Raw genomic sequence first — 21,786 nt, 5'->3', positions numbered from 1 at the left:
TGAGCTGAAACCGAGAACCTGACACTTAACTGCCTGAACCACCCAGGCGCCCCAACAGCAACATTTTAAAGACTGTTCTGTTTGTTTCTGCCACGACTCCCTGCCGCTGCAGCTAGCAAGGTCCGAGGCCGATAGAGGGGCCCCTTCCCTGGCAGAGAGATGGAGGGTCAGCAGCACATAGGCCAGCACCGGGAAAGGCCAAGGGGCAGGGAGGAGGGGAATGGAGACCCAGAGGGGCCTCCCCCAGGAAACAAATGGGTCTCCTCTTTGTATCCTGGTGGAATTGCTGCAAATCTTAAAACAGTTAAGCAAAATCAGCAAGTTGATGTTGGGTGAGTGGGCCTCGAGCCACAGAGTGGGCCCTGGGAGGGTGGGTGCTGGGAGGCCAGGGATAAGGTCCGTGCCCCCCCGCCCTGGTCACACCTTGGGGTGCTGCCAGCCCAGTGTCTGGAAACCACAAGCTGCCCCACACAGCAGGCAGCACCAAGGCACCATGCAGGCCTCTGTCCTGTTCGGCGGTTTTGCCAAAGCCTTGCATCAGGGCACAGAAGGCAAATTTATTCGATTTGTGAGCGGCACAAAGCTGATTAATAGCAATGATCAAATTGTTCATTGATTAAAACTAACAGATGACCAAATCAGCCTGGAAAAGGATCTGGACAAGCCTGAGATAAATAAATCGAAAATTGAATTTAGTAAGAACACACTTTAGAACCGTGCCCTCTTCTTGCAGTGCCCTTCCTGCTCATGGGGTGCCTCCCCTGGGGCACGTTCTGTCTCCATCCTCAGGGTTGGGGCATTTCCCGGTCAACCTCGCAAGACCTGAGGGCACAGAGCGGAGGGGCAGGCGGCTCTGCACGGAGTAGGGAGCCCGATGTGGGGCTCAATCCCCTGACCCTGAGATCATGACCTGAACTGAAATTGAGAGTCATACACTTACTGACTGAGCCATCCAGGCACCACCGAAACCTAGGTTCTGATCTCTGTTTTTGTCAATCTACTCAGGCTTATCTCAGGGGTAGGTAAGGTATTACTCTGGAAGAGCTTTTCTCTTAACTGTGTTTTCCTACTGCTTGTCCCTAGACATAGAATTCCTCTTTTCTAGATTAATAATGCCAGGTATTAAAGCCCGACTTTAAAAATTCCCTTTCAGGGGGATCTCTGGTGGTTTAGCACCTGCCTTCGGCCCATGGCATGATCCTGGAGTTCTGGGATCGAGTCCTGCATTGGAGTCCTTGCATGGAGCCTGCTTCTCCCTCTGCTTGTGTCTCTGCCTCTCTCTCTCTCTCTCTCTCTCTCTGTCTCTTGTGAATAAATAAAATCTTTTTTAAAAATTAAAATTAAAAAATAAATAAATAAAAATTCCCTTTTAGACTCTATACATCCATGAGATGAGTGGCTTGTCTGGGGGCACTCTTGGTGAAGTGAAAAGCCTGAGCTAAACAGCATTTTTGGGGAGGGGAGCCCTAGCATAAGGGTTACTGACCCCTCCTCGGGGCTCTGGTGTGTCCATAACGTGTTCTCAGTTGGTGATGATCTTTTACCAATGGCAATCTTCAGCAGTAATAAAGATAAATCTCCCCTTTTATGCGGTGATGGTTTACAATCAGACATTTCCTACCAAATAACCTTAGTGTGGCGAGTTCGTGTTTCTCATACTGGGGGTCTGCTGGTGTATTCTAGGAAGTCCCGAGAATGGCTGGGCCAAAGACCAAATTGCAGCTGCCCCTCCCCACAAGTTCATAGGCCAACTCTCAGCCCCCAGAGTGATGGCATTATGAAGTGGGGCCTCCAGGAGGTGCCTTCCACTATGCCCGAGCTAGCAAGAAGACGGCCATCTATGCATCAGGAAGTAGGTTCTTACCAGACATGGAAGTGGTGGACACCTCCAGAAGGATGAGCTATAAATTTCTGCTGTTTATGAGGTGCCCTGCACTGGCATTTTGTTAGAACAGCCCAAGTGGACTAAGATAGCCCCCCCTTTGCTGGAGTTTGAGAGGCTTCTAGCCCCTGGAGGAAGATCAGCAGTCAGAGGTGGGTGGGGAAAGAGTGTTGGGTGCGGTGCTGAACCCTGGCTTTGCCACTCGTAAGGTGTGTAAGCACAGTGGACAGGTTGTTTAACCTCTGGGGACTCCTCATAAGCAATATGAGGATGATAATACACACCTCAGAGCTCTCTCCCAGAGCTCTCAGGGGGCTCATGGTACACAGGCCACCAGGCCACCAGTGTGCAGAGGTCAGCAGGGCAGAGCCTAGGGCAGCTGGGGCCCAGGCCGGTCCCACCACCAGTGACCATACACATATGTCACTAAGTGTCCCTCAGTGAACGGTGGGAAGCACAGAGAGCCTCTGTAATGGGGCCTTATCATGGCCTGGCCCAGCTGGCCTCCCCACCTCCCGGGGACTTGATCTTTTGCCGACCAGAGTAAAATGGCAGCCCACCCTCTGGAAGGTTCCACTCAGCCCAGTGCCTAGAGGATTGGAGCCCACATGTGAGCAGCAGCCACGTTCCCTCCTTCTCCCACACAAAACTTCACCCCGAATTATTTCACCAGAGTTTCAAAAATGTACCAATAGGAACAAAATGTGTATTATCTTTTTTGGCGGGAAAGTGCTTCAACTACCTAACTTTTCAAGGGAAAACATGTATTTATCTTTCTAAAAGAACATTGGTAAGAATTCATACGTACACAGGGAGACAGAGTGAGAGAGATCTTCCCTCCTCTCTCACTTCTGATGGCTTCAGCAGGATGCCAGCCTCCGTGGCCACCAAACAGGCAGAGGGGGTTGGCAGCCATGTGGCCCCGGTGGCCCTCGGGAGGAGCCCTGAGTCCAGGACAGTCAGGCCTGGCTTTTCTAACTGACAGTTGCTGAGGAGAGAGCTGAACTCTGAGGCAGGCAGGGAGGAGCTCATGTCCTCAGAAGGGAAAAAACCCGCCCCTGATGCCCAGCCTCTTCTCTAGACAACACCCAGGGGCCACACTCCCTAAAAGGCCCACCTGCCCCACACTCCTGGGGCCTCGTTGCCGGAAAGCAAACAACCGCCCCTCACACAGGGGGCGTCCAGTCCCACATCCCCTGTCAACTGCCGCTGTTCTTTAAAATGCCACTTTGCCGAGGGTAGGGAGCAGTCGGGGCTGTGGGGAGGGATGGTCCCTCAGAGGCCTGGCAGGGTACAAGCAGGAGCTGACCACGTCCATATACCGTCTGGGCCTGGGAAAGCACCATCTGGAAGGCAGGAGCCCGCCTCAGGGTCTTTCCTTAGCGCCCTAGACCATCTTTCCATCTAGGGGGTCTCCAAAGCTCGCTCCCTTTCTGCCTGTCCACAGAGGCTCCCTGGCTCTGCAGACACCCCAACCTGAGACCTCAACCCCTTTTGGACCTTACTTGCAGAGGACAGCATCGGTGTCAGACAGGGCCTCGTACAAACACATGTCGCCTTCGTCCTCGTCTCTGGTGACCACCATCGTGAGACCCAGAAACAGGGCTGCCGTGGCCAGCTTCATTGTCCAGTCCATGGACACCTGCAACAGAAGGACGGTTAGAGCTGCCGGGCCCTCTGCAGGGGGCGCCCTCCTCGCCCTGCGCGTGCCCACCCCAGGGCCCCACCAGGAGGAACGGAGACCTCTCGTAAGCAGAGGGAGGACGGCGGGCAGCTGCCTGGGCCCCAGCAGCCAATCTGCCACCCGGACACAGATACCTTGGGAGGATCTGGGCCTGCTCCAAGCCGGACTCAGTTTGCAGTCCTGGCCGAGGCCCCTCCTCCGTCGGAGCAGGGCTTTGCCGGCCACTAATCCCCGCTGAGAAGCAGGAGGACTTATATAAGCCTCCCGCCCGGCTCCTCATCCTGTCCCTGCCACTTGCCCCGTGTGTGGCCAGCTGGCCATGGGCCAACCTGCTCTTTGGCTTCAAGGCAAGCCCTGGGAAGCTGGTGACCCCAGGCTTTGGGCTGGGTGGGGGTGGGGGGGCGGGTTCTGGGGTGCTTGCAAGAGCAAGACCTTGGTCGCCCTCCTAGGAGCAGAGGTTTGGCTGGGCTGTGCCCCTCAGACAGCTCTGCATCTCCTGCCCACAATTCCTGAGCCACCTGCCTTGACAGCCTTGGGGCTGACGGATGGTAGGTAGGTGGTTGGACGCAGTGACCCTGTGGAGGAGAGGCTGCTGCACTTAGGGCGCCCCAGCCCCGAGGCCAGCTCCAAAGGGCCAGCTGAGGACAGAAGGGCTCCTCTGACTGCACCTTGCCGCAGTGCTGAACTCAGCACTCTCCCAAAATAATAGTCTCTGGAGAAGACACCAGCAGGGCTGCTGGGGAACGGGGCAGCTTGTGCGGTGCTGGGTGCCGGGTGCAGGTGCTGGCTGGGAGGAAGGGGGGTAGCAGCCTGCAGGAAGTTGTGTGTGGGACTCTGACTGGAACAGGAGAGGGCAGGAGAAGATCAGAGGCACTTCTCCCACGGCCTTTCCACTTGATCTGCGCTCCGTCTTCTCTGAGATGGGGTGTGGGGGTGTGCTGGGGGATGTTCCACCAGCCGGGAACCGAGGACTCCTGGCTTCTGCTCTGAGCCACTCCAGGCTGCTGGGGGTGGGGGGGTTGGTTGGTGGAGGGGGGGGTGGCGATGCCCCAGCAGGACGCACCACTTCTCGCCTTCAAAAACAAGTAAAATGCCCCCGTCACTCTTGTGCCTTGCTGAGGAAGATGAGATCATAGCCATAAAGTATATGCAGCTCGAGCTTTAGAGAAACTATTTCCAGCATAGCTTGCTTTTCAGCTGAATTCCTGCTTCCAGGATCCCGACTTCAAGCAAAAAGCCCTTCTTTGGGGCTACAAATTAAACACACTTCTCAATAATTAGAGTCCCTGTATGATGAGCCTACCCCCCCCCCCCCCCCGCCTCCCCAGAGGACTCATTCCTAAGATCATTCCCCTTTTGGAAGTGCCTCCTGGTAGCCTCCTCACAAGATGGCTGTGAGAATGGAACCAAACAAACTATATAAGGTCTTCAGTGCACAAATGGCCCTCCTCTAGGGATTGCTCAGTCATGTGGAGTACTCTTCCACAGGTCCATCCATTTTTTCATTCATTCATTCATTCATTCATTCATTTGCACTCCATCTTGCCACTGGGTACTGAGCACCTCCCATGTGCCAGGCCCTGGGCCCGCTCCGTCATATAGGGTCAGCATGGTCCCTGTTCTTGCAGAGCTCACTGGATAGCCAGAGCCACAAAGACAACGCTGCCAGCATTGGTATTGGCGTTGGTATTACAAGGCCAAGAGACTCTTGTTTTCAAACTGGCAGCCACTAGAGAACCAAAACTTTCTGAATGCCAACAGCTCTTAGCACCGAAAAATGGCTGTCTAGACAGTCTCCGGCATAGGGTGGCTCTTGCTGAGCCCACTCATTCAGCAATTCTTCTTTACTCAGGATGAGCCAAGCTTTTATTATTGAATCCTCTTGCTATGATCCTCTGACGTAAGTACTATTATGATCCCATTTTACAGAGGAGGAAACTGAGGTACACAGAGGTTTGCTAACCTGGACCCTGGTCACATGGATTGTAAGTGGCCAACCTGGGATTTGAACCCATGCCATCTGCCTCCAGACTCTGCTCCTTGACCACTCTCTTCTATTGCCCCCTCTTGGAGCTTTGCTGCACCCTGTCTTCCCCCCTCTATTCCCTTTGTTCTTGGAAGGAAGCCCAGAATCTCCCACTTGGCCCATAATGTCTGCATGATCTGGCTCTTCCTGCTTCTCGAGCTGTGACTCTCTACTCTTCGCTGCTGCTGCTCAAGGTTGAACTCCAGCTCAAGCCTCAAGCTCCTTCCTGCTGCAGGGCCTTTGCCTTCCTATGCACCGCCCTCACTTCCCACCCCTTTTTGGTGGGTAGCTGAAATGTCATTTCTTCAGAGAAACGTCCTGACCCCCAGGTTCCATTAGATTCCTGTTAGACAGAATCATAGCTCCTTAGTCCTTTCCTTGTTCTTATATGCTTGTAATGCATTATTTTGTAACTATTTGCTCAGATATTAGCTATAGTTCCCCCACCCCCATTCTACAAGTTCCTTGTCCTGTAGGCTGTACGGCATCTGTGTCCAGCATCCCAAGCACAGTTCCTGGCGTGTCTAGATGCTTAATAAACTACCCTGTGAATGCCTGACAAACCTGCCACCTCTGTTTCTGATAGTCCTATTTTCACGTAATAGCTCCTAACTCCATAAGCATCAGCAGGAAGTAACCACTCAGGTTGGCCCCTGGCCCTGGGTCCCTTTTGCTTATTTATCTAACCTTCTCTGGCTTGTTTTCGTACAGAGAGATCTGACACAGAGTGCAGTGGTTCTTGGCATTTTCGAATCTGATCTTTCTCTTGGGGATTCACAGGACTTCACTTCATACGCAGAGTCCAAGATCTGGGAACCACATTCAAGCCCAGGAGGGCACAGCATCCCCTTCCCATTACCAGCCTCTTTTACTCGATTGCCTTATTTCTGGAAACTCCTATCTCTAGATCCTGAGGTAGCCACCCTGGGAGCCCCCTTCTTTTCCTCTGATCATCTGGGCTGTGACCACATCCCAGTACGATCAGGTAGGCTGAGCCTGTTGGTTTCCTGAGATGCTTCAGTCCCTCCAAAACCCAGGATCTGTTGGGCCAGGGCTCCTGGAACTCTTGACTTCTCTTCTATCCCTCCAGACCTCTGTGCCTGACACCTGCCCCATCACTACCGAGGTGTCACCTTTCTTTATCCAGACAGATGCTCATGCTTTCCCTCCCTCCTAAACCTTTTCACCACGTATGCCTCTGGAATCTGAATTTATGGCGACCACGTTCCCCCTCACTCTTTTCCTTTACTCTACATTTAAAAAATTTGAGACTTACACACCATAAAAGTCACCCTTTTAACATGTACAATTCAGTGATTTTTTAGTATTGAAATCACTAAAGGTTATGCAACCCTCACAAAGTTATGCAACCATCATCACTGACTAATTCCAGAACATTTTAATCACCCCCAAAGAAGCCCCAAAGCAGAACTCATTAACAGTTACTCCCCATTCCTACCTCTCCCAGTCCTTAGGAGCCACTAATCTACTCTCTATCTTTGTAGATTTGGCTATTCTGGGTGTTTCATATAAATAGAATCATACTGCAGTTGACCCTTGAACAACATGGAGATTAAGGATGTCAATCCCCGTGCAGTTGAAAATCTGTGCGTAACTTTTAAATCCTCCCAGATTTAACTACTAATAACCTACTGTTGCCTGGTATCATGACCTGAGCCCAAGGCAGGTGCTTAATTGACTGAGCCACCCAGGCACCCCAGTCTTTTTATTTTCTTGATGGTGTGGTTTGATGCACAAAAGGTTAACTTCAATGGACTCCATAGAACTTCAATGAAGTCCAATTTATCTATTTCTTCTTTTGCTGTCTATGTTTTTGGTGTCATATTCAAGAAATTATTGCCAAATCCAATGACATGAAGCTTTTCCTCTATGTTTCCTTTTCCTCTATGTTTCCTCTATGTTTCCAATCTTATATATATATCATTGATCCATTGTGGGTTAACTTTTTTGAAGATTTATTTATTTATTTTAGAGAAGGAGAGAAAGAGAGAGAAAGAGATCACAAGCAGGGGGAGGGGTTGGGGGAGAGAATCTCCAAGCAGACTCACCAGAGTGGAGACCCTGACACGGGGCTCAATCTCACAACCCATGAGATCATGACCTGAGCAGAAACCAAAAGTCAGAGGCTTAATCAACTCAGCTACCCAGGCGCCCCCATTGTGAGTTAATTTTTATAAGTTGTGTTAGGCAAGGATCCATTTTTATTCTTTTTCATGTAACTATCCAGTTGTTCCAACATCATTTGGTGAAAAGATTGCTTTCCCCATTGATACCACTTCACCTCTACCTCTTGCCATAACCAGAATCTCCCTGACTCTTGAGAAGCTGCTTCTCCTGAAGTTCTTCAAAGTGTGAATGCTCAGTCTCCCACCCCCAACATGATTCAGGGTTGGGAGGTAAGGTTGACTAGCACCCCATTCCCCATTGCTGCTTCTCTACCATGACTCCTCAGCCCTCTTGTCAAAATCTACATTTCATGAGGCTTACTCCATCTATCACTCCTTGCTCACTGAAGACATTGGTACTTGGCATGGAAACTTTCCCTTGTTCTAAGTCTTGACATCAACCCAGGGGTAAATCCATATGCATGGAGACGCTGCTTCCAACACTTCTCCTCCTTCCTCTCTAGCCTCTTTTCTTTTATTTTTTTAAAAGATTTTATTTATTTATTCATGAGAGACACACAGAGAGGCAGAGACATAGGCAGGGGAGAAGCAGGCCTTCCATTTGGAGCTTGATATAGGACTAGATCCCAGGACCCTATGATCACGACCTGAGCCAAAGGCAGAGGCTCAAGCAGTGAGCCAGGTGCCCCTCTAGCCTCTTTTCTGATGGCAACTTCTTGGACACTGTCATCACTAAAAACCATTCCATTCCTGAAATCTTACATTTAAATCTTTAAGCAGCTATTCTCTTAACCTCTCCTTCCTTTGCTCTCACTTCATTACTCCCACTGCATCTCATTCTGAACTCCAATCCCGTGACCACTGTCTTTTCTCCTTACCTATTCTGATTTCCTTCTCTCTGATGCCTAGTTTCCTATGGATCTTTACTTCCACTCTTCACTTGCCACCATCCTCAATTCCTTCCTCCTTATCCTCGTGTTGTGGCTGTTGGGCATAAGTCCAATTTTGAAGCACTCTCCCTGCTCCACTGTGTACACTTGCTGCTCTCCCCTCCCACTTATCTTCCCCTGAGAAGCAAGGGATGGGGAAAGTTATTGTGCTAAGTCAAAGAAGCCTGTCACAAAAGACCATATAGTATGATTCCTTTTATATGAAACATCCAGAATAGGAAAATATATAGGGACATAAAATTGATTCATGGTCACTGAGGGCTGGGGGGTGGGTGGATGAGTGAACAGGGCAGATGGGGGTGATCACTAAAAGGTATGGGGTTTCTTTTGGAGGTGATGAAAATGTTTTAACATTGTGGTGATGGTTGTACATATCTGTAATTATACTTAAAAACACTGAATTTTATACTTTAAAAGCCATCAAATTGTGCATATTTAAATTATGCCATCCAATGTGGTGAACTGTGTGGTATGTGAAACATATCTCAAAGCTGTTTAAAAAAAAAAAGAAAACAGTCCAGGTAACATCAGGAAAATGAAGGACTGGGAGGCTCATGCACTCTAAACCCAACCCAAACCAAACAACCAACAAAACAAACAAACAAAAACCCTTCACAGCTGGCTGAGTTAGGAGCTCTGGATAATAGTGAAGGATTGAGCTCAACCAAGTGAATGCTAACTCAAGAAAAAGTTGCCTTCAAATTGGTAAGAAATTTCTTGGCATTTTCACGTGTCTCTCACCCCACACCCTCCCAAGCATAGTTAAGTCTTGGTTTAGAGGAAACTGAAGCCCAGTTACTGGTTTCCTCTCTCAAATCAGAGGGAGCCAAGTAGACCGTATTACAGTATTCCAATCTGTCTAGGAGTTGTCTGAAGGACTGGTCTCTATTTTGTCTAACTCAGGTCTCAGGGAAAATAAGGAGTAGGTTGCTTATGAGAGCTGCAGGGAGACTACAGACCTGCAGATACTTGGGGCAAGAATTTATGGATAGAGACAGATAAAAGATAATATAGGATCCAAAGAGAAGCTAGGGTGAGATTCTTGGGGAAATTCAGACATCTAAAAGAAGTTGTGTAAATGAGGGAATTGAGAAAGCTACATTCAGGTCCAGGAAACATGCTTAGAAAAGACCAGAGAAGATCTTAAGTTCTGATCTTGTGCTGATCTTTGGGCCCAGGGCATGCTCAGCTAATTAGTAAATGTCTTCTTTGGCACACAGCCAGTCTGCAAAAACTAGGAAAGGTGGTTGTTTCTTTCAAATACTCAATTTTCAGCAACAACAAAAAATCACAAATAATAAAAAAAAACATAGCCATTCAAAGGAATAAAATAAGTTGACATAAACTGTCCCTGAGGATGTTCACACATCAGATTTGTTAAAGACCTTAAGATAACTGTCTTCAATATATTCAAAGAGCTAAAGGAAAACATGAGTGAAGAGCTAAAGAAAATCTTGGGGCACCTGGGTGGCTCAATTGGTTAAGTGTCTGCCTTTAGCTTAGGTCATGATCCTAAGGTCCTGGGATTGAGCCCTCAATGGGGCTTCCGGCTCAGCAGGGAACCTGCTTCTCTCTCTCTCTGTCTCTGTCTCTCTCTCTTTCTCTCCAATAAATAAATAAATAATCGAAAAAAAAGAACTAAGGAAAACACTATATGACCAAATCAGAATATCAACAAAGTATAAAAATTATGAAAAGGAGCAAAATAAATTCTAGAGCTCAAAAATGAAATAACCGCAATGATAAATTTACTAAAGGGATTCAATAGCACATTTGAGCAAGGAGAAAAAAAAGAATTGATGAATTTGAAGATAGGAACATTGAGATTATTGAATCTAGGAGCAGAAGCAAAAAGAAAAAAGATGAAAAAAAATGAACAGAGCTTAAGAGATCCATAGGATGCCATCAAGTAGACCAATATATGCATTATGAGAGTTTGAGAAGGTAAAACAGAGCCGGGGGCAGAAAGAACATTTGAAAAAATAATGGCCAAAAACGTCCCAAATTTGATGAAATACATGGATCTGCAAATGCAAAAAGCTCAAGAAATGCCAAGTAGAATAAACTTAAAGACACTTATACCAGGATCCCTGGGTGGCTCAGCGGTTTGGCACCTGCCTTCAGCCCAGGGCCTGATCCTGGAGACCTGGGATCGAGTCCCACATCGGGTTCCCTGCATGGAGCCTGCTTCTTCCTCTGCCTGTGTCTCTGCCTCTCTCTCTGTGTGTCTCTCATGAATAAATAAATACAATCTTAAAAAAAAAAAAGGCACTCATACGAAGACACATAATGGAACTGTTGAAAGACAAAAAAATGGAATCTTGAAAGCAGCAAGAGAAAAGGGACTTGACATATACAAGATATCCTCTGTAAGACAGCTGATTTTTTTAAATGATATTTTAGTGTTTTTTAAAAAGATTTTATTTATTTATTTGAGAGAGAGAGAAAGAGAGAGAATGAGCTGGGGGGGAAGGGCAGAGGGAGAGGGAGAAGCAGACTACTCGCTGATTGCAAAGCCGGATGTAGGGCTGGGTCCCAGGACTCTGAGATCATGACCTGAGCCAAAGGCAGCCACTTAACCAACTGAGCCATCCAGTCGCCCCCTGACAGTCGAGTTACAGAAGAAACTTTGGAGCCTGGTGCATTGGGAAAATTTTTAGTTGACCTTCAAACAGCAGGGAGGTTAGGTGCAGTGACCCCCATGCAGTAAAAAATTTGCATATAAATACTTTGACTTCCCCAAAACTTATGTACTAATAACCTACTGTCGACTGGAACCCTTACTGATAACATAAACAATTGGTTAATGAATATTTTGTACATTATCTATATTACATATTGTATTCTTACAATAAAGTAAGCTAGAGAAAAGAAAATATTATTTTTATTTTTTTTTAAAGATTTTACTTATTTCTTCATAGAGACAGACAGAGAGAGGCAGAGACATGGGGAGAGGAAGAAGCAGGGACCCTAATGCAGGACTCTATCCCAAGACCCTGGGATCACAACCTGAGCCAAAGGCAGACGCTCAACCGCTGAGCCACCCAGGTGCCCCCCCCCCCAAATCATAAAGAAGAGAAAAAAAATCAACAAATAAGTAGATCAAATCTATGTTGTTCGAGGGTTAACTGTATTTAAAATTTTTAAAGAAAAAACTGTCTATATCCAGCAAAACTGTCCTTCAAGAATGAGGGAGATATTAAGACATTCCCAGACAAACAAAAACTGAGTGAGAATTCATTGCCACTAGAGATTTCCTGCAAGAAAGTCTTTCAGGTTGAAATGAAAGGACAGCAGACAGTAACCTGATGTTAGATGAAGATATAAAGATCTCAGGTAGAGGTAAATATATAGGTAAACATAAAAGCCAGTATTACTACAATTTTTCTTTGAAACTCCACTTTTTTTTAAAAGTAGGATTTAAAAGTAATTCCAAATCTTTGCTAGTGTACAGATATATAAAGATATAATTTGTGACATCAATTACATAAGGTAGGGGAGTGTAGCTATATAGGAGTAGAGTTCTTACATGCAATTGAAATTAAGTTGGTATCAATTCAAATTAGATCATAGTACTTTTAGGATGTTTTATGTGATGCTCATGATACCCACAAAATATACCTACATAACATACACAAAAAGAAGTTAGAAGGGAGTAAAAACATGTTGCTACAAACTCTTTCAAAAGGTTAAAGTGGAGGGAACACTTCCTAAGTCATTTTGTGAGGCTAACATTACCCTGATACCAAAACTAGAGAAAGACACTATAAAAAAGGAAAATTAAAGACCAATACTCTTCATGAATATTGATGTAAAAATCCTGGCAAACCACATCCAGAAGCATATTAACAGGATTATATAACATGACCAAGTAAGATTTATTCCTAGAACATAAGAATGGTTCAACATAAGAACATCAACAAATATAATACACCACATTGACAGAATGAAGGGAAAAAACCCACATGATTATCTCCCTCGATGCAGAAAAAGCATTTGACAAAACTTAACAACTTTCTTGATGAAAAAACACTCAACAAACTAGGAAGAGAAGGAAACATCCTCAATATGATAAAGGCCATGTATGAAATACTCATAGCTAATATCATACACAAAAACTTTCCTCAAACACCAAGAACAAGACAAATGTATTAGTTTGCCAGGGCTGTCATAGAAAACACCACAGACTGGTGGCTTAAGCAACAGGAACTTGCTTTTCTCACAATGAGGAGTTACTACTTAATGGTTACAGATTTTATGTTGGGGTAATACATGTCTTGAAATACATAGAATGATAAATGCTCAACATTGTGACTGTAATGCCACTGAATTGTACTCTTAAAAGAGTTAAAATGGTAAATTTTATGCATATTTTAGCACACACACATACCCCATGCCCATCCAAGGAACTAGTGGTCTATAGAGCCCACTTTGGAAACACTGACCTCATCCATTCTCCTCACTGTATAGACCACTTGATCAGCCTGTGTAGACTACTTTCCATACTCTCAACTGGCTCTGCTTTCTCCCACCCTAAGGCCTTTGTACAAGCTGTTCTCTCTGCAAAGAGAGCCATTCTCTCTTGTCTCATGACACATATGGCTAACTTTTGCTTATCCTTCAGATGTTGCTTAAATCACCGATTTTCCTTCAGTGAACCTTCTTAGCTATCCTCTCCTATCCACATACAGTTTCTGCAATGCTACCACCATGTTAGTATGTATCGGGCCATTTTTATTTGCCATTTACTTGTGCTTATCTAACACTAGACTGTTTCCTTTATGAGAAGAACCACATGTGTCCTGTGAATTGCTGTGTCTGGCACCTAACACAGTGGCTGAGAAACAGCAGATGCTCAATTACCACTTAAAGAAGGAAGGAAATAAGGGAGGGAAGGGTGGACATTGATCGCCTAAAGATCACATCTCCACCTCCACTTTAATCTGTGCCTCACTTGAGTTCCAGGGACAGTGTTTGCTCCTCCTTCAATAGCATTTGCCAGTATCTTTCTTCTGTTTTAGTTTTCTGTGCACATATTTCATCCTGTGAGGGTCCCAGTTGTTTCTGCATCCCCCACAGTACTTTGAATATAGTAGACACTTAACTAAATAAGCACATACATTAAAAATAGCATGTTGTAAATGGAATATTCTGACTTTATGTTTTCTTTCATATGTAAAGAGTAAGGGAAGAACCACAAAGTCTCCCAAAATGCACTTGAGCCATCCTTTAGTTCTCAACTAAAAGATGTTGCTTTTATCCTCCTTTCATTTCAGATAACCAATTTGGAAATTGTCTTGGAATGTAAAAGTATCAGAATATAATTTCTTTTGTTATTTTAGGAAATGCTTCCTTTCCTTCTGTCACGTTTTGAATTGTAGATGTTTAACTTATCAAACAGAAGATGCCAGAACTGGTGGTGTTGACAGGGGGTGGGGCAAGGAGGCAGTGGCAGAGAGAGCTCCAGAGCTGAATTTTCTAGCAGTTACATTTCCTAAGAGTCAGTGACTGGAAGACTGTCCAGCCCTGGCCCCTAAGCCAACCACTCATTTTACCCAAAGGTTCTGCTAGACCTCCAGCCAGAAGCTGGGGGCTTGGTCCACTTTACTCCAAGGACAACAAAGTCTTCTTTCTGGGAGCCCCAGCTTGTTGGTCTCAACAACCAACTGTTGACCTAATAAGCCCACTGCTTCAGCCATATGTTGTATGTATTGACTCACTTCATCCACAGTATGGAAAGGTCCAGATAAGCTATGAAATAGTGGCATTTGCCAGGTTCCTTTGGTGCCATGTTATCCTCAGAAGGTTGAACATTCTGTATGTCATCATGGAAGTGAGCACTGTATGTAGAGCCCATGAGAGCTGCACTACCCATGCACTGCCCATGAGAGCTGCTACTGCTACTGGTTCTGCCCACATATCTACACATGGGAGGAAATAGGAATTCTTCTGCAGAGGGGGAATCAGGACCCCACAAAGGAAAGAAACTTCCTAAGTTTGTTAGATGGCCTGTCTGAACTGAAATCAGTAATGCTAATCCCAGTCCAGGACTCTAGTAGTGAGAAATGTGCCAAGGAGCCCTTTCTGGGGAAGTTAGAGAAATGTTTGATGCTCAGACACAAGCACGTAGAAACGCCACGAGTCATGGCCTCAAATCATATGAAGGTAAAAAAATCAGAAATATGTCCTACACACCAATTCTCTTAAATTCTCCAGGGCCCAGTTCTTATCTCTGAGAACTGCTCATTCTCTGTCTGTCTGTCTGTCTGGTCCTTATGGAAAGTCCCTGCCTCCCATCAACCAGGGAGAAGAGCCCCGATCACTTACCCAGAGCAGTGTGGGAGCCATTGGGTGGTGGCTGTAGGGAGGTGAGAAATCTTGGCAGGTTTCTGGGGGCTGGACAAGGTGAGGAGCAAGTTACCTCCAGGATGCCCCACAGTTTGGGCCCTTAAGGCAACCAGGGTCTGCCAGTATTGAGAGTATGGGAGTTTTAGGGGAGGTTCCTGGAGTGCCAGGAGAGGAGGCAGCAGTTGGCCGTTGGGGAGGCAGTTGGGGAAGTTCCAAGAAGTTCCAGGGAGGAGCTAACATGCAGGGTGGGTAAGAATAGGAAAAAGAAGAATGAAAAAAAAAAGAAGAAGAAGAAGAAGAAGAAGAATGGGTGGGTTTTCTGGCATTCCCTCTTCCAAGGATTCTAAGGTAAAGGCAGAAATCAGAGATGGTTCTCTTACCATTTCCATTTCTCTCCTACCTTTTAAGATATGCTGTAAGACAGGGAGAAGAGACACCAGGGATGCACAGAGAAAGTTGTGGAAGAATAAAGAGAGAAACCATTGGGCCTAGAGTCCCAGAAAGAGACAAAGTAGCAAGCAAAACTCACATAGATACTGAGAGGAGAGAGGTGGGATTGGGAACTTTGGGGTGAAGGAAGAGCCCCTTCTCTAATGAGGGTAGCCTGGAGCCTCAGAAGAATGCAGAGGAACAACACTTGTTCAAGCCCAGGATCTGCCAAGACTGCAGAGACCACTTTCAGCAGGTAATATTCTACCAATATGGCCAGTGCATCGGATGCTCCTGTAAAAGGTGATCAAGCCCAGGGCAAGTCCCTGGCTTTCAGGACTTGGGTTTCCTGCTGTTTTAAATGACCACATCTGGGACCAGAACCTTGATTTCCTTCTGGAAAATTCTTCCCAGGAAATTCAAGGAGTCAGTGGAAATCCAAACATCCTAGATGACTTAAGTCAGAATCACTGAAGGTAAGCTCTAGGCATCAGTACTTTTTTAATGAATTAATTGGTCAGTTAATTAATTTGAAGTAGACTCCATGCCCAGTGTTGTGCCCAATGTGGAGCCTGAACTTACGACCCTGAGATCAGACCTGAGCTGAGATCAAGAGTCTGATACCCAACCGACTGAGCCACTTAGGGGCCCTGACATCAGTATTTTAAAAGTGCTTCTCATGGGTTTCTAATAAGCAGCTAGGCCTGAGAAACTCTGATTTTTTTTCTTAAATATTTGATTTATTTATTCATGAGAGACGCAGAGAGAGGCAGAGACATAGGCAGAGGGAGAAGCAGGCTCCCTGCAGGGAACTCAAAGAGAGACTCAATCCCAGGACCATGACCTAAATTGAAGGCAGACACTCAGCCACTGAGCCACCCAAGGGCCCTGAAATTCTCTGCTTTAAACATAGATTGGTGACAGACATTTGCCAGATGCTGAAGGTACAATCATGAACAAGATTCAGACCCTGATTCTGATGAGCTCTCAGCTGAGCAATAAACATACATCAAAACAAACCACAATGACAAAATCACCAACAGTGTGCTGAGCTCAGCCATGGAACCATCCCTTAGGCAAAGAGGAAGGTGTATTAATTATGTGTTTTATTTTATACATTTTATGATGGTTTGACGTCTTGAGGGTCTTGCTGGTTGAGGAGAGATGGTCCCTTGCTTCCTGGGCACAGGAATTCTTTTTTTTTTTTTAAGATTGATTGATTGATTGATTGATTGATTGATTGATTTATGATAGACATAGAGAGAGAGAGAGAGAAGCAGAGACACAGGAGGAGGGAGAAGCAGGATCCATGCTGGGAGCCCGACGTGGGACTCGATCCTGGGACTCCAGGATCGTGTACTGGGCCAAAGGCTGGCGCTAAACCGCTGAGCCACCCAGGGATCCCTGGGCTAGGTGATTCTTAGAGATAGTGAACTCACCTTGGAACATATCTTTCTTATGCAAAGCAACGATCTTGGGTCCATACCCCAAAACAACCTCTTTTATCCAGCTGTCACCCACTGAGCCTATATCCCTCTGCCCAACACCATTCCAAGGCCAGGCACCAGGCACTGGACACCACCCACCTACCTCAGAGGACACTGGCATTATTCAAACTAGCTGACCCTAAGCTGTTTTCCCTGCTTCATCCCTTCCTTCCCATGGAAAACATCATAAAGGCTCTGGGACAGGCATTTCCCTCATCCCTCTGCCTCCTAATTGACCTTGGCACTTTCCCAGGTGGCATGATATGCCCCTTTTCTCTTGGAAATGGTAAGTAATACATTCTTTCAATGGCATTGACCTTTCTGTGTCATCACTTGGTCACCTATAAAGTAAAACCTCATGGTGCAATCAAGACAGAGGCTATCTCACAGGAGTGACAACCAGGAAAGGCTTCAAGAGAATAACAGAAGAGTATCCCACAAGCAAAGGCACTGAGGCATAGAAGGGCCCAGTCGACAGTGAACTAGAGCAGGATGGAATCACTGAGCACAAGTGACCAAATAGGGTGGGGGTGAGGATATGCTGGGAAACCAGGGAAAATTTCAGGGGAAACCAGGGCATGCTGGGAAGTTTATACTTGCTTAAATAACAGGTGATTTGTGCACGTATCTGCTCTCCAGCAGGCCCCACTAACCCATTTCTCAGTTTGGGCTTCTGTGAGATTAACAAAGTCATGGTAGAGATCTGTCACACTGGCACCAACATTCCTGGCCCAAAGAGACTATGGAAGGAGAGAATGGATTGTAGAGCCAGATAGAGAGGGCTCCTCTTCCTGAGGTAGAGCATGGGCTTTGAGCCTGAATTGTGAATTTACCACCTTGGTCAAGCTTAATCTCTCAGCCCGTTTCATTAGAGTGGACGCACTAATACGTGTGTCATGGTTGTCTTGCAGATGAGGAGGGAAGGCAGAGCACAGTTCTTGACTCTTAGTATATTTGTGTGCATCGTTTCCTCCTTCAACCCGAAAACATTCTAAATCTGATAAGAACCAAAAGAAACACATTCCATCAGAACTGCAAGATAGCAGCTCATGAGATGCCAATCAGTAACAGTTCAGTAAGAGTGTCTCTTCCAAACAGTCTCCATAAGCCAGTCCTTAAAGGTCTACAGAGGAGCCATGAGATCTGTTGGCTTAGCCAGTGTCAGCCTCCATCATCTTGCTATTCTAAATTGAAGCTTTGGAGCTTTCTGGGTTCCATGTCGCAGGAAAACCTTAAGAGGAAGCTGCAGGGCAAACAGACGTTGTAAAATGCCACATGAGTTCAGATGGCCCTGCTGTCTCCTGCACCTCTCTGCAGAAAGGAAGGACTGAAGATCGATGGTCTTTTCCACCTCTGCTCTCTGCCTCTAGGTGCCCTGTACCCTTGGATGCCTTGGGCCACTGCGCCTATTCAGATGACGTTGACTAAGCGCTGACCATGCATCAAGCAGTGTATGAGCATGTAACCAGAACTATCTCATTTAATCCTCCCCATGGCCCTATGATGTGGGCACTACTATGCCCACTTTACAGCTGAAGCTTGGCATCACATAGTAAGTGGAAAAGCCAGATCCCAACCCAAATCCATCTGAATCCAAATCCTGTGTTCTTATTATCCTCACTAGGATCTCCTGGGCCATTTACATCTCTCAATCTCAGTCCAAAGGCCTGTTGATGCAAACACCCTGTGCTACAATAAAGCTCTATCTCTGATTCTCGGTTCACACAAACTGTAGCAGCCACAGGACATTTTGAGTCTTCCTTCTTCAACACTTTTCTCCATATGTCATCCCATTCACTAAGCCCTTCAGTTGTTAGACCTTCACTGGGTCCTTTCTGTGTCAGGTACCACATATCTCTGAGGATACATCATCCTTGCCGCTCTATTAGTGTGCAATTAGAGGAGATAAAGTGGTATACATTGGGTTTGGAGGCAACTTTAGTTGGTCCTTTGTGGGAAAGGTGACTGGAATAGCTGCCAGTTCAATGTCAACATTCACTGGGCCCAGCCATGTTCAAAAAGTGTTCAAGATTTGGGGATTTCCTCTAGGATAGATACAACACAATGTTTACCTCCACAGTTTAATGAGAAAGATAGGTATTTACTTAATCAACAGTGAAACCAGGCAGTGATAAGAGCTATAAGAAAATAATCCAGGGGATCCCTGGGTGGCTCAGCAGTTTAGTGCCTGCCTTTGGCCCAGGGCGTGCTTCTAGAGTCCCGGGATCAAGTCCCGCATGAGGGACCCTGCATGGAGCCTGCTTCTCCCTCTGTCTGTGTCTCTGCCTCTCTCTCTCTCTCTCTCTCTCTTATGAATAAATAAAATCTTAAAAAAAAAAAAAAGAAAAGAATCCAAATAGTAGGGACACTGGAAGGAAATAAGGTCAGAATTAAGGCAGACCTCACAGTGGAGAGGGTAATTGCAATGAGTCTCAAGGGCTGCTTCCTCAGCTCATCATTTTTTTTCCTTGAGGGGGACTGGAGTTCATGCATCATGTCCTTCCAGCCTGCCTGAGCCCCAAGCTCTGACACCTGATTGTTTCCCTGTAGAGTCTCGTTAGATCAGCCTCCCTAAGTGCCTTACACCTGCCCCTGGCTCAGTGTTCATGGCTGGGGCCTGCAAAGCATCTCTCCAGTAAGCCCTTGCACCAATCAATCACTTCTGAGCATCAGATTGGTTGGAAGGTTGAATGCTATAGTACTGCCCCGTGGAGAAGTGAAGGCAGCCAAGTCATTAAGCCCAAAATTTCTGATAGCAAGTGAGTACAGAGAGCTGCCAGAGGCCTGGTCTGCATGTCAGTGTTCACAGACATCAGCCAAGGAATAAAGAGCGGGCCTGGAACAAGGCCAGGCTCTAGGTTTTCACTGGGCAAGTCATTTGAGACCTCAAAGATAAAATCCCGGTAGCCTTCCTGGGCCTTACCTTCCTCTTCTCCTGGGTCTTGTCCGGGATGCTTATCTGAGGAAGAGGCTTTGTAAAGAAAGTACATGCTAAGATTAAGGTGGATCTTTTAGGAACTCAGGTGACAGCTTTATTTTATATGTGGCACTTATGGGTGTAATTATTTCCCAAAGCAATCCCAAATGGATTCAGGTAGAAGGGTTAGGGGAAGCCTTATCATCTGTGGCTCTGGAGGGGAGATGGGTCAAGCCACCCAGACACAGGTTTCTAGCCTATGGCTCCCAAAGATGGGATGACCGGGCCCCTACTGGGCCACCTGGAAAACCATAGGGACCCCATCAGCAAAATGCTTAGTCCCCTTGATGTCCTGACAGGGCCTTCTCAGGACAAGGATGGATTTGGATCAGCGGTTTTTAACCTGTGCTCTTTGGAGGTCCTCAGGGACTTTCAGGGGAGGGGGGCAGGGGTGGTGGGGTAGGGGTGGCAGGGAGCTCCAACCAGGAGCATTGATTTTCTACATTAGGACTCTGCTTAGGATACATAAAAATCACAGGAACATATGAGCATGTCTCTATCTATCTATCTATCTATCTATCATCTTTTAACTGATTCTGCTAGTAAATATTCAATATCTCACAGGTTAATTGATTAACTTACTTCGGCTGAGCCTTCACTGTCTGTTCTTCTACCTTCTCTACACGTTACCCCTTTTTATCCTCACAGGTATTTCATGAGGTATGGAGTGATAGCCCCATTTTTCAGAGAAGGAAACTGAGGCACAGAGAATATCAGACCCTTGCCCAAGGTACACAGCTAGTAAATGGTGAGTGGGATTTGAAATCAGCCATGTTGATGTTAAACCTCTGCTCTTACCCTCCACATTTTCCTGATCCATCCTCTCCAACTCTGAGGACTAGGTTTGGTGTTGCTGTATGTCTGTCAGAACCCTTGACAGCATTGTGAATATGGCTGACTTCCCTCTGCCAAGCCTTGTGTGCCACTTTCAATGTTCCCTCCGGGCCTCCAGGGACCTCCCCAGTCCACCCTGTGGGAGAGTAGTCTGATGGGAGGAAATGGACCTTCTTGAAAGGCCGCTTGTGGTCCACCCCATTTGCACATACAGCCTGGGTATTTTTTGATAGGTGTGAGAAGGAAAGTCTCCCCAAATTAGGAGTTTTAGGGGGGATATCCTGGTTGGCCAACGAAGGAGCATTGCTCACATGGGGGCCCAATTCTGACTACCCCTTCTAGGAAGAGAGCACCACTGTGGGGGGCTTCTTTCCAGATCTTAATCATGCTTGAGAAATAACACTCCCTTACAATCAGGCTCTCCCTACTGCCTGCCTCTGGGACTCCTATGGCTTACTCTCCATGCTGTTCTAGCTCTCCAATCTACCCTGCTTTGGGAATTCCAACTTACTTTGCCTTGCTTCCAAATCTGACCTTTCTTCAATGCCCACCTCATTCTCATTTCCTTCTTCAAGTTTTCCATAAGTGATCCTTTGGACCTACAACACTTGCTCTAACATGCCATTATTTGACTTTCTAGCTATACAAGTCTTTTCTTCTCAGTTAGGTTACAAATTTCTTGATAGCAGCTGCTATGTCTTTGTATTGGCAGAGGTCCTTGGGAGAACCTCCTTTTGAGTGGCTTGGGGTCCCCAGGTAAATGCCACTTGGTAATGATAGTCTTCTTTTGGTTACCGGGTTGCCTACTCAATAAATAGAGCCTATAGTCCTTGGATTATAAACAGATGACACTATGCCCTCCTCCAATGGCCCTTGAAGGAGGTTCTTCTCTGGAGGACAACCAGTCAGCAACATTCACCAGAGCCCTCACGATGACTGCCTCAAGAGTGAGAGCATAGGGTGGCTTTTGGGTCAAGACAGAGACGGCATCACATCTATGTTTTGACCTGTTCATTTCTAAT

At 46.4% G+C, this 21,786-nt stretch overlaps 1 protein-coding gene and 1 long non-coding RNA gene across 12 annotated transcripts in view; one reads left to right on the top strand and one right to left on the bottom strand.

Annotated features, from left to right (window-relative positions):
* PEBP4 (phosphatidylethanolamine binding protein 4) overlaps positions 1 to 21,786 on the bottom strand; it is a 247,095-nt gene that overhangs the window by 195,890 nt on the left and 29,419 nt on the right. For 6 of the 11 annotated variants that reach the window (XM_025463103.3, XM_049100942.1, XM_049100943.1 and 3 more), the window contains one exon: positions 3,388 to 3,524. In XM_025463103.3, coding sequence (XP_025318888.1) covers positions 3,388 to 3,518 — 131 coding nt within the window. In that variant the 5' untranslated portion in view covers positions 3,519 to 3,524. Of the gene's footprint in view, positions 1 to 3,387; positions 3,525 to 3,609; positions 3,827 to 7,661; positions 7,715 to 15,016; positions 15,242 to 21,786 lie in introns of those variants that run through there. The other 5 variants (XM_025463101.3, XM_025463102.3, XM_025463106.3 and 2 more) reach the window with 5 other exon arrangements.
* LOC112669751 (uncharacterized) overlaps positions 15,354 to 21,786 on the top strand; it is a 34,388-nt gene continuing 27,955 nt past the window's right edge. Inside the window, exon 1 of the long non-coding RNA XR_007405753.1 lies at positions 15,354 to 15,722. This is a non-coding gene — a long non-coding RNA (uncharacterized LOC112669751). The remainder of the gene's footprint in view (positions 15,723 to 21,786) is intronic.

The sequence above is a fragment of the Canis lupus genome, chromosome 25 (genome assembly GCF_003254725.2).
Source record: "Canis lupus dingo isolate Sandy chromosome 25, ASM325472v2, whole genome shotgun sequence".
NCBI classification, from domain to species: domain Eukaryota; kingdom Metazoa; phylum Chordata; class Mammalia; order Carnivora; family Canidae; genus Canis; species Canis lupus.
The sequence above is the reverse complement of the archived record's forward strand: the minus strand, read 5'-3'. Positions and strand labels throughout refer to the sequence as shown.